We start from the raw sequence: 13,367 nt of genomic DNA, 5'->3' as shown, positions 1-13,367 counted from the left end.
CAGGCTGTTGTTTTAGATCATGCTAGAAGAACTAAACTCCAGTAAACAGGAGTAAATCCACATGTCTATAGAGGGCAACTGTAATTCAGCATGATGTCAACAATTCAGATGATATGTATATCTAGTGGTTGTTTATAATAGGCATACCCAGTTGTCTTTTAATATATTATGGTGGACCTAGACTTTTTTGTTCTCATGTTAAAATTTCAAGTCAGATCATCAAGGAAAGTTGAATAAATAATAATAGTGAAGGTTTTTATCTATTTGGGTATGTAGTAGTTAACATTTGAGGTGGTTCGAAACCTTTCTTTTACATTTGTCTTAAAACTATTGAAGAACACCCATTTTTCAGGTTTGAGACTTTTGAAAATCTTTTTCTATCCACTTCAAGGGCTCTATTTTGACGATCCATGCACAAAGCGTAGGGTGCAAACGCATTAAGGCCGTGTCAGACTCCACTTTTGCTAATATAAGGATGAAAAATCCGCTTTGTGCCTTGGCGCATGGTCTAAAAGGGTTGAGCTTATTTTCTTAATGAGTTATAGGTGTGTTTTGAGAATAAACCAATCATAGTCTTATCTCTTATTCCCTTTAAAAGTCAGTTGCGTCGCGCCATAGTGCATTTGCTATTTACATGACGGACTTTGTAGGTGGAAAAGCTAAACGCTTCACTAGCAAGAAAACAGTTAAACAGAGCTTCTACAGCGTGAGAATATGAGATGCGCATCCTCATTATTTACTTTCACTTTGCTCTCGTGGATAGGGAAACCTTGTACGCACAGACATCAAATAGCTTATAAGTAATTAAATTAGTTTGTTAACGGCAATTATTTGTTTCAAAACTATTTCTAAATTCAGTTCTAATTTCCAGCAACCGAATAAATGAACAATAATAACGAAGTGTGGTCAAAAAACTGAGTTATATCCAAACACACATGCTATGCGCCATAAAGTCTAAAACCTGACAGGTGGGCAAATCTAAGCTTATTTTTAATAAAACAGATATAAATATGGATATAATAAATAATACTGCTAATAATAATAACATCATACAATAGCAAATTGTCACGAATAAACTGAAAAAGCCCCCCTAGATGAAAAAGGCATGAAAGTATGTTTTTTATATTTATGTAGGCTAGAAAGTAATATGTTTTGTAATATTTTAATCCTTTATATTTATGTCCTATATATATATATATATATTATATATCTTATTTCTTATTATATCCTATATATATGAGCGTAAAGGCATTTGCTATTTAAACAGCGTGGCGCAAAACGACTCTGGCGCCAAGCTGAAACTACCCAACAACAATTGCGTCTCGCCTTGCGCCACATTGCGCCGGGTGTATGATAGGGCCCCAAATATTGACTACTGTATAGCAGTGTTCCCCAACCCTGTTCCTGAAGGCACACCAACAGTACACACCACTTCCTAATCAAACACACCTAAATCAACTCATGAGAACATTAGAAGAAACTCCAAAACCTTCAATGAATGGGTCAGATAAGGGAGACATCCAAAATATGTTGGTGTGCCTCTAGAAACAGAGCTGGGAAACACTGCTGTATAGCATAATTAGCATAAAACAGGGTTTTTGCAAGTTTCAGCAAGTTAAATTTAAGACTTTTTAAGTCATTTTAAGACCATTATGAATGCAATTTTGTACTCATACAGGGTTATATGCTAATGTGTTTTTTGAATGGCCTAGTTGAAAAATATATAATTTTTGCTTCTTCAAACTTTCAATTATTATATTGAATAATATTATTGTATTGTTAAATTGTATTATCGTTGTTATTATCATTATTTTTATTATTAAATGTTATTATTATTATTATTATTATTACTATTATTATTATTATTATATAATATCATAATTATTTGTCAATTATCATATGTTGTTATTAGTATTTTGCTGTTAATAAATTTAATAATAATTTGTAATAATATTATATAATTGAATAAATGTAACAATACAATAATGATAATTTAATAATTAAAATATTTAATATTTTAGTTGGTTCTGAGCAAAATATTTTAAATATTGTGTCACAACAAACAAGCTCTAGTTTTCAACATAACTTTTCTTAAAAAGAATAAAACATTTTTAAATGTTTTAAAAACTATAATAAACTAAATGTATGCACAACACTGTCCTGGTTAGGTTCCTTAGCAGTAAATACAGGAAACACTTAATTAAATACATGAAACATTTAAACTTAATTAAGGAAAATAATTAAACTATTATGGTAGATAGAGTAAAAATTACATTCTTAAATAAATGGAATGTTAGTGATTGGATTGGAGTTGGCCATACTGGGTAGCTATACATGAACAAAGAAAATTAAGACCTATTTTGAAAAGATTTAAGACCTACAACATACTATTTCAGTAAATTTAAGACTTTTTAAGGCCTTAAATTTTGTTTTTGAGATTTAAGACATTTAAAGACTTTTTAAGACCCAGCAGACATCATGTTTAGAGCAGTTATTAATTACTTATTGTTTGCTTTATTAACTATTCATGATATCATGTTTTACTATGACCTTTTATACATGGTTATCTGCAGTTATGCACTATGGTCCATCCAATATCAATACCTCAACTTTTTTCTGAGTGTTAAACAACATGCATATTTTTTTAAAGTTGGTTTTAACAACGACTACCTTTTAAAAAGGGCTACACAAGTAAACTTTTTATAATAATGAAGGTTGTACCTGTCCTAATCTTGTATGGTGGGCTTCGGAGGCCGCTACATTTTTCGGCTGAAGCTTCCACAATGATGGTGTACTCCTTGCCGCACTGCACATTGGTAAGGTTGCAAGAAGATGTGGAGCTGTTGCAAGAAAGGAAGTTACGGTCTTGATCCTCTGCTGTGACAATGTAGAGAGAATCTCCCATCTGGTCCCTCTGCCACTGCACCTTGATAACAGAACTCTGGCATTCGGCTGTCGCCACGATGGATGATAAAGCACAGGGTGCTGGAGACACAGAGATTACACATACTGCAAAACTGAGGCCTGGGATCTCAAAAAAGAAGCGGTAAACCTGTTTTCTATCGCATGTCTACTAACCTGTCTCCAACTTAAAGCTCTTGCTGGGTGGGCTCACACAGGCTCCATTTGAGGCAGTGACCTGGAAGGTGAATCTCCTTCCACAACCCAAGTCCGGTACATGACACACAGAGTTTGAGCTGATACAGGTGGAATTTTGACCACTATCCCCTACAGCCAGCACTGTGTAAGTATCTGTACTATTATCTACATCCCATGATACCCATGCAGAATTAGTGACACAGTCCACAGTGCCGTTGACCCCCTGTGGGATACATGGAGCTGTGAAGGAAAGAGATCAGACATGCATTAGGTGAAGTTTGGGTATTAGAATCTGTAGTGGTGTTCTTGTGTAAGTGTCCAACCTGAGGTGATGTTGACGCCACTACTTGGCTGACTCTGACAGCTGCCTCTCACTGCCACCACACTGAGGTTGAAGATCTGTCCACAGGTTAGATTGGTGATGGAGCATTGTGTGTTTGTGCTGTTACAGAAGGAGATCAAACCCGTGCTCTGGGACACCAGTTCCACAACAAACTGGCTGCCATCCACTGACGGGCTCCAGCTCACCAGCACAGACCCTGTATCACACTGCACGTTGGCCTGTACGTTTTGAGGGGAGCATGGAGCTGAGAAAAGAGAAAGCGGGTGGCTTGTTTTAATAAAGGTAAGCAGTTAACCATGTTGAAACTCCTTACCACACTGACTGCATTTGCTATACAGAAGCACTACAAACATGTAATTTACCTGCTGTTTTTGCATGCCCAGAAGTTAACCAGCCATGCAAAGGTAACATGCAGTAACTTAGTTTTTATCTGAAAATAAGCTATTGATATTTTAGGGATAAACACAACCTCCTTTATTTCACGGATATGTATCTTGAGCAAACTTTGTAGTTACCTCTGTTGGCACTATTTAATGTTGGCCACTGCCTTTTTTGCCAAATTAACATGTCCAGTCAGCATTTGTCGGTTTAGTGTGAACAGGGTTTAACACATACATTGCCTGATAAAAGCATTGTCGTCTATTCAAGTTTTAGGAACAACAATAATAACTTGACTTCTAGTTGATCATTTGGTATCAGAAGTAGCTTATGAAACGCAAAAGCCTCTAGATTACGCTTAATTTACCAAAATAAAATATAGCCATACCTTGATTTGTAATTATTTAATTAAGACAGTAATGTCTGACTTTGCTTAGACAAAAGTCTCGTCACTTAACAGAAATAATGTACATTTTAGAATATAAAGTCATGGTGAAGTGGAAAAATAATTAATATTGTGTATGACTTCCATGAGCTTGGAGGACTGCATCCAGACATCTCTGCAATGACTCAAATAACTTAAAGTTATCTGGAATGGCAAAGAAGTCCCAGAGTCCATCACGATTCTTTGGATTCATCTTCAATGCCTCCTTCATCTTACCCACGACATGCTCAATAATGTTTGTCTCTGGTGACTGGGCTGGCCAATCGTAGAGCACCATGACCTTCTTTGTTTTCAGGAACTTTGATGTGGAGGCAGAAGTATGAGAAGGAGCGCTATCCTGCTGCAGAATTTACCCTCTGGGGTGGTTTGTAAATTAATGGACAGCACAAATGTCTTGATACCTCAGGCTGTGGATGCTGCTATCCACTCTGCAGATCTCTCGCATGGCCACATACTGAATGTAAACCCAAACCATGATTTTTCCTTCACCAAACTTGACTGATTTCTGTGAGAATCTTGGGTCTATGCGGGTTCCAGTAGGTTTTCTGCAGTATTGGTGATGATTGGGATGCAGTTGATTCATGTGAAAAATCGACCTTCTGCCACTTTTCCAAATGATCAACTGGAAGTTATTATTTGTTACTCTTACAACTGTGATTGACAACAAGACTTTGTCAGGTAGTGCTGTCTTTAAGGTACATCAGTCGGTTTAATTCTAAATGGTTTTACATCACACAAAACATTTTTTAGTTAAAAAATAATAAAAGCACATGTTATATTTTGAGAGTTTTAACCCCCTTCAGAATTAAACATGCTACTGTAAATTCAAGACTACTACATTGCATTATGACTGACTAACCTCTTTGTAACAAGTGTATATTTTGATGTATTTGTAGATGTATTACTGCATAAAGCTAAAGTTTCCAGATAATTTATTGCAGAATAATTCTAATGATGCACTTATATGGACTTTTTGGTACATTCAGATCATCGTCTTTATATTTTAAAGCCGTTAAACAATATGTAGAATGATAAATATATGTCTTCATATTACTTTTCTTGAGCCTTCTTGCATAATTACAAATTGCAATTCTGATGTACTTTTGTTTATGGTGAAAAACTTTTGTGTCAACAAAATTCCTAATTTATCATAATCAGCTGACATCCATTTGGACCCCCAATATATCATATATCCCTAAATAGTTGTATCTGGTATTAACAGTGGGCTTTATGACTCCAAAACATTGAATACCAAAGCATACAGTTGTTCTTACTTAAGTATGTAAAATCCACACACACACACACACACACACACACACACACGCACCTGTCTGTACTTGAGAGACTGTGCTCATCACACCCCCACAACCATTGGCCAGTGAGAAGACAGAAACGTTATAAATCTGTCCACACTGCAGTTCCTGCAGATTGCACGAGGTGGTGGTGCTGTTACAAGAGTAGGAATGACCATCACTAGACACGGCCACAGCCATGTACGAGACTGCCCCGCTTGCTTGAACCCATGACACAGACACAACCCCTCCATTGCGCATGTTGCAAAGCAAAGATGTCTGAACATTGCTAGGTGCACATGGAGCTGAAACAAAAACAATATGTCAGCATAATGTTAATACACTTGCATGGACATTTTGTTTCCTTACACTTTATTTTGAACATTAGACTATGTCTAAAATCACCAGCATGTAAAATGTATCAATGCACACTGCTTTTATATGGTATTTATATTTATATGATAAAGGATGCTCTTCCTTTGTATATACTATCAATACTCTTTAATTGTATTCCCAGCAACTTGCTGGCTGTTGTTTTCACCTTCCCCAGTGACCTCATCTGGGCCTCAGAAGCATTTCCATACCAACAGATCACACAAATTGTTGCAATACTTTTGATAAAAGCATTATAAAACATGATCAACAATGTGATGTCAACATTACCAACATTCTAGGTATAAATGCCCCATGTTAAACCTTGTTTTATCTAAAACACAGGTGTCAAACTCAGTTCCTGGAGGGCAGCAGCTCTGCACAGTTTAGTTCCAACCCTAATTAAACACATCTGATCAAACGTATTAAGTCTTTCAGGCTTGTTTGAAAGCAAGGTTGAACCTATGCAAGCTGTGGGACCGTTTGACACCCCTGATCTAAACTATTTATAACAAAGCGATTTTGTTAAGTCAATGACTGAGAGACTAGCTATTTTAATGAAAACTTATGTATATTTGAAAAGCAGCTATGGATAAATTTGACCTGATGCATCTCTAGTGTTATTCTACATTCAGTTTGGGTCCCACTTTATATTAAGTGGCCTTAACTAATATGTACTTACATAGGAATTAATAGTTTGCTACATTGTACTTATTGTGTAAATACATGTATTTACTGTGTACTTATGCTTGTTTGAATACATGCATGTTATTAAATCTGTAATTAACTTTTGTATTTACATTTGTAAATACACTGTTGACCATCCCTTACACCTTAACCTACCCTTAAACCTACCCATGCCACCAAACCTGTCTATAACCCAACCTCTATTCCAACTCAAAAGCACCACAAGTGTTCTCAAATACATTATAAACGCAGTAAGTACATTGTATTTATTTTTTTGATGTAAGTACATAGTAGTTAGGGACACTTAATATAAAGTGGGATCTCAATTTGAGCTTCTCTGTCATCAGGTGGACAACAGAAGCAGCAGACTGACCTGACTGCAGACTGAGGAGTGTGTTGCTGCTGTCACATATTCCATCCAGGGCAGAAACGGTAACGTTGTAGCTCTGGCCACAGTGTAAAGCAGGTAACGTGCAGGTGCTGTTAGAGCTGCTGCAGTTGACATGATGTCCATCAGTACCCACAGCTTGAACAGTATGATGTGTGACGTGATCGCTGAGCTCCCAAGTTACAATAGCGGAGTTTGTGTCGCAGGTGATCTGAGTGCTGACATTCTGTGGCTTGCAGGACACTGCAATAAAATAAAATATTAGGAATCACTAAAACAACATTAGAAACTTGGTAATTCCTAATGTAAAAATAGCTGAAGTTACTAAGGCAAGGCAAGGCAAGTTTATTTATATAGCACATTTCATACACAGTGGCAATTCAAAGGGCTTTACATAAACAGGAATAAAAAAGACAATTTTAGGACATAAAATGCAGACAATAAAAATGATTAAAAACAGATAAAAACTATTTAAAATGTGTTAAAGTAGGTTATAAAAGAAAACTAAAAAAACATAATAGTGCAATCTGTCGGACGTACTAGTGACACTGACTTTTTTTTTAAATGACGATCCCTAAATTGTTCAATTTTCAAGAATAGTTTAATTATGATTAATATAATTTAATTACAAATCAGTATGTGTTTCTAGATGCTTGTTCTTTTATTAACAAAATAAGATAAGATTATGTTGAAATACAGAAAGGTTTGAGGTTATTTTCTCAGGTCTTTTTAGGGGGGAATTTTTTTTAAACAAGGACACTTATAATCGCTGAAAACTATAGCCAATTTGGTTTTTGGAAAGTAAAACAGAATAATATCACTGGGAAACACCCACACATTCTCATTTACACACATACACTACGGACAATTTAGCCTACCCAATTCATCTGTACTGCATGTCATTGAACTTGCAGGGGAAACTGGAGCACCCGGAGGAAAACTACGTAAAAGCGGGGAGAACATGCAAACTCCACACAGAAATGCCAACTGACCCAGCTGGGACTTAAACCACCTTCTTGCTAAGAGGCAAATGCGTTACCCACTGCGCCACCGCTTCGCCAAACTATATTATTATAATTGTATATTACTGCGGGGCGGCACAGTGGCTCAGTGGTTAGCAGTGTCGCCTCACAGCAAGAAGGTTGCTGGTTCGAGTCCTGGCTGGTCCAGTTGACATATCTGTGTGGAGTTTGCATGTTCTCCCCCGAAGGAAAATGAATGAATAATACTGCATTTTTTAAAATCAAATTGCTCGGTGGGAATAAGAGGCTTTGAATAAAAATTGTTCCAATCCTAAATAGCTGAATGTTATTTAGCATGGATATAATTTGGATATACATAGCTAAACGCAAAATTATAAGCCTTTCTGTAAAATTTTTAATTCTTTTAAAAACATTTCCCAAGTGCTGTTTAACATGGAGAAGATTACCTTCAACACATTTGTACACAGCCATTTTAATAACAAATTTCTAATAACTATTTTGTTTTTCATTATTTTAGTATTATAGTATTTAATATTATTATATTATATATTAGTTAGTTATTATTTAAAACAAACACTAGTTTTTAGCTTAAATTGTAATTTAAAAGCTTAACTAAAAGGTAGGTTAATTAGGAAAGTTATTGGATTACGGCGCTTTGTTCTGTAGACAATGAATATATATATATATATATATATATATATATATATATATATATATATATATATATATATATATATATATATATATATATATATATATATATAGATATAGATATAGATATAGATATCCGGAAAGAATTCATAACGAAATTTAATTCCAAAATGGACTGTTCCATCTGATTTTTCAGTTTTTTTATTTTTAATAAATTTGCCAGAATTTCAAAAAATCTTTTTTTGAAAAAGGGGTTTTGTGTGTAAAAATTTGAGGAAATAAATGAATTCATTAAGGAATAAGGCTGTAACAAAAAAATATTGGAAAAAGTGAAGCATTATGAGTAGTTTCCGGATGCACTATACAAATATATGTATATATATTTATATATGTATATGTATATATGTGTATATATTGTATATATATATATATGTGTATATATATGTGTATAAATCTTCTCTCCGTCAAACAGAAATTGGGGAAAAAATAAACAAGCAGTCAAATAATTCAGGGGGGCTAATAATTCTGACTTCAACTGTATGTGTATGTATATATATATATATATATATATATATATATATATATATATATATATATATATATATATATATATATATTAATGACTATTAATATTGTCAATTTTTTATTTAAGAACTACTTTTATTCCAGCTAAACTAAAAGAAATAAGACTTTCTCTGGCATGAAAAATATTTTAGGAAATACAGTGAAAATATTCTTATTAAAATATAACAGGAGGGCTAGTGATTTAAATTATTTAAGTTAAATAAATGTTTGTTTGTGTAAATATTTGTATATATTGTTATATTTATTTATTTATTTTAGGTACCTGTGCTCAGCAAAATTGGTTGACTTGGTGTAGTACTGCAGGTCCCATCAGATGCACTGACAGCTAGACTGTAGTTCATCCCACAGAGCAGATCTGAGAAGACACAAGCTGTTCCTGTGCTGTTACACACTGAAGTGTAGCCACTGCTACTCTGAGCGACCGCAGAGTAGGAAACCGCCATCTTGCTTTGATTCCAGGATAAAGCTACAGCTCCAGTGGTACAGTTTACACTGCCCTGCACATGACCAGGTACACACGGCACTGCCAAAACACAAGGTTGAAGAAAGATTCAATTCAACTTCCTAACCCTTAAGACTAAGTACTAAACATAATTCAGAGTAACATTCATTAACAGTTATTACCATTTTATAAAGACAATTAACATCAATCATTTTGATTCTGTAGGGACATTTTTTCTAATTGCTTTTCTTTCTGTCTTTGTGTCCAAATACAAACAATGTATATTTTTATTTTACATCAAATATCCACATTAAAACCCATACAGGTGCAATATTTTTATAAAGCATTCTTCATTAATAGGCTTTCATTCCATCAGCAAGGCTGTAAACTAGTAAACAACCCAGCATTAGAAGGGTTCAAATCATCAAAATTAATTTATTATTATTATTATTAATTTTGTATGTAGTTATTTTAAGGACTGAGGTTAATGGTTATAGATTATGGTTCTAAGATCCATGTATTTTTTATTGTATATTGTTAGTATTTCCATTCAAAATATGATCCGCACTAATGCCACTGCTGTAATATTTGCAGACAGAATGCATTGATTCTGGCTTGTTATCATTACTCTATTCTCTCGTTGCTCTATGACTTCAGCTCAGTGGTGGGCAAACTTTTTAGACCCGAGGGCCACATCAAGTTTTGCAAACCAAGTGAAGAGCCACATGTCAAATCCTTAAAAAAATAACTTTTATTTATAGTGGCAGTATGCATAGAACATGTAATATCAGACAGAAACATGTCACATTAACACAAAACAGATTTTTTTATAGTTATTATTGAGTCAAATTTACAAGTCAAATGAATTTGCACTGCAATTTATATTTATCATCACTTATTAATCATCAGAAAACAATAAAATAACCCCTTATAAAATATAATAACAATAATGTAATAATTTTTAAAGTGGAGAATAGAAACAATATTATCTGATAGAAAAAAAACTAATATTAACACATTAAAAAATTATTCTTAAAGTTTAATATTTAGTCAAATTTACGTTAATCTTATTTGCACTACTTTTAGAATATACAGATCAATCATCATAAAACTTGAAGAAATCACAAATATTTAATAAAATAAATTTTTTAAGTGGATGTATGCGTGGAAAATATATTCTATGCCAAAAATTTACACATTCAACCGTCAAATTCAAATCAATCTCATTTGAGCTTGTATTAATGTGCTCATATCATTCATAAAACTATAAGATAAAACGTAAGGAAAATCTTAGTATTTGTTATTCCAAGTCATGTAATGAGCCTGAAATAAAAGTTATATTAATATCAACAGCAACACTCTCGCAAAATACCTAACTTAGCTGATTCAGTCGTTGCCTTACCACATAAAAAGCGCACCATGCTCCTTTTGTCTTGTCAACAAAAAGGCAGTGTGGTGCACTTTGCATTTTTGGAACGGAATGCGTGTTCGGTGTGATCAGCTCCTTAGGTTGTACTATTTAAAAACAACAATAATTTCTTGCCATATTAGACCTACCGCTTTTCATCCGATATTGGTGAAGAAGTATTTTGTTGTCCATTCTTCCTTAAACACACGACGTTTAGAGTCAATATTTTTTTGCATGACTCATTTTCAGTCATTAACAGTCGAGTGCATTTTAATATCCGAGAGAGTGTTCCAATTCTACTGGTTGCGCTAACTGCACCGCGTGCAATACTGCTATCACATAGCGTTCACTTGTAATTGCATTATTAATATGCTAATTCTGAAACAAACTGTTACTCTGATGCAGCATTTTAAAAACTCCCTCACGGGCCGCATATAGCCCGCGGGCCGTAGTTTGCCCACCTCTGCTCTAGCTACGGTCATCTAGCTATTTGTTTATGTAAGATATGAAGGTGTTGACTGTACCAGTGTTTATCCGTGAGATGGAACTTCCTGACGAGTTGCATTGCTGGTTTACTGCAATCACACTGATATCATACGAGGAGCTGCAGAGCAGTGTTTGCAGTACGCATTGTTGGTTGGCTGTATTACAGGCCGTCACTGGACCCTCGGGTCCTGAAGCTTCCACTAGATAAGAAGTAGCCCCTCGGCTGAACGTCCATAACACAGTTACGAAGTTTAACGTGCAGTCCAGAGTTGCCATCATCTGAGGAACACATGGAGCTGGAAGAGAGCAGATCAGGAAAACCATGTCAGGTAAGTGGCAGACTATTGCAGGGTTTCTGTGTGGTCTTAAAATCAAAGGCCTTAAAAAATGTAAATACGCAGAATTGTTGTGTTTTATGACTTAAATAGTTTTAAACAGGTCTTCATTTTAATGTTTCCATGTAATGTTGTCAGTAATTATTCTCATTGAAATGCTCCCACAACACTTTAAAATGTGTTTTGATACTTTATTTTCTTTCTTTCCAAATCCAAATTGGTGTGTGTGATGTTTATTGTCTGTTTATTGTTTCTTTCTAGTCCAAATTGGGATGTGTGATATTTATTATCTATCATATATCATAATTGTTCTACTAACAATATGTGGTCTGAGTGTCTGCATTACTGAGTATGCCATGCAGCATAAGAATGACAAAATGTATAGCATTTATAGCAATTACATGGTAGATTTTGTAAGCAGAAAACTGAATGCAAGATTTGTTTCAAAACTATTGAACTAACTGCGTTCACTTTAAATTTTCAGCAAATAAATAAATGAACAGTAACAACGATGTGTGGTTCAAACACAGAGCTATATCCAAACACACTTCCTTTTCCTATGCCCCATATGCTGATTCTCTAAAACCATACAGGTGGACAAATGTAAACATATGAATTATAAAAAACAAATAAAAATATTCATAGAATAAATACTACTTGTAATAATAACAGTAAAACAAATGTATATTGTCATGAATAAACTGTCTACAACAGAGCCCGATTTAATTTATTCAAGCTTTGTTTTTTCCGAGCTTATCTGAGTTCTGTTGCATGGTTGCTCCATTGATTTATTTAACTACAGTTGTTTAATAACAACTGTTTAAGTTAAAGGTTTGAAACTGATTAGAACTTGAAGTGGCGATGAGGTCTTAAAATATTCTGAAAAGGTCTTTAAAAAGTCTTAAAAAGGTATTAAAATTACCTTTAAATTCCTATATATACCCTGATATATATATATATATATATATATATATATATATATATATATATATATATATATATATATATATATATATATATATATATATATATATATATTATTATTATTATTAATATTATTATTATTACATTTTAATCCTTTAATTTTTCTTATTTAAAGATATTTGTGCACTGCTGTACATCCCTGTGTGTGTATTAAGCAATGTGTGTATGGCTGTTTTGCACCACATAGGTTAACACACTCCTTAAACGACAAATAAAAACAATGCACCATTGGCTTTACACTAGCTTTTAGTTGATCAATGTTGCAATATATTTCAGACTATTTTATATATTGCTATTTAAACAACGTGGCGAAAAACATGAAAATGAAACTTGTGCCGGGCTGAAACTAGCAAAAAACACTTGAGTTGCATTGTGCCAGGTGTTTGACAGGCCCCAATAGACCCTTTTCAGATTTCCGGGTTTCTCTGTAGCAGTGAATGGGAGAGTACAACAAATGATTCTTTAATTCATTTTCTTTTCGGCTTAATC

At 34.0% G+C, this 13,367-nt stretch overlaps 1 protein-coding gene across 1 annotated transcript in view; it reads right to left on the bottom strand.

Moving 5' to 3' along the window:
* fndc7rs1 (fibronectin type III domain containing 7, related sequence 1) overlaps positions 1 to 13,367 on the bottom strand; it is a 71,150-nt gene that overhangs the window by 6,982 nt on the left and 50,801 nt on the right. The window contains exons 55-61 of the mRNA XM_073929808.1: positions 11,598 to 11,855; positions 9,486 to 9,746; positions 6,990 to 7,247; positions 5,593 to 5,862; positions 3,423 to 3,686; positions 3,079 to 3,339; positions 2,722 to 2,985 (exon numbers count right to left, since the gene is read on the bottom strand). Coding sequence (XP_073785909.1) covers positions 2,722 to 2,985; positions 3,079 to 3,339; positions 3,423 to 3,686; positions 5,593 to 5,862; positions 6,990 to 7,247; positions 9,486 to 9,746; positions 11,598 to 11,855 — 1,836 coding nt within the window. The remainder of the gene's footprint in view (positions 1 to 2,721; positions 2,986 to 3,078; positions 3,340 to 3,422; positions 3,687 to 5,592; positions 5,863 to 6,989; positions 7,248 to 9,485; positions 9,747 to 11,597; positions 11,856 to 13,367) is intronic.

Source organism: Danio rerio, chromosome 2, assembly GCF_049306965.1.
Source record: "Danio rerio strain Tuebingen ecotype United States chromosome 2, GRCz12tu, whole genome shotgun sequence".
In the NCBI taxonomy this organism is placed as follows: Eukaryota; Metazoa; Chordata; class Actinopteri; order Cypriniformes; family Danionidae; genus Danio; species Danio rerio.
This window is presented reverse-complemented; position numbering and strand designations above follow the sequence as displayed.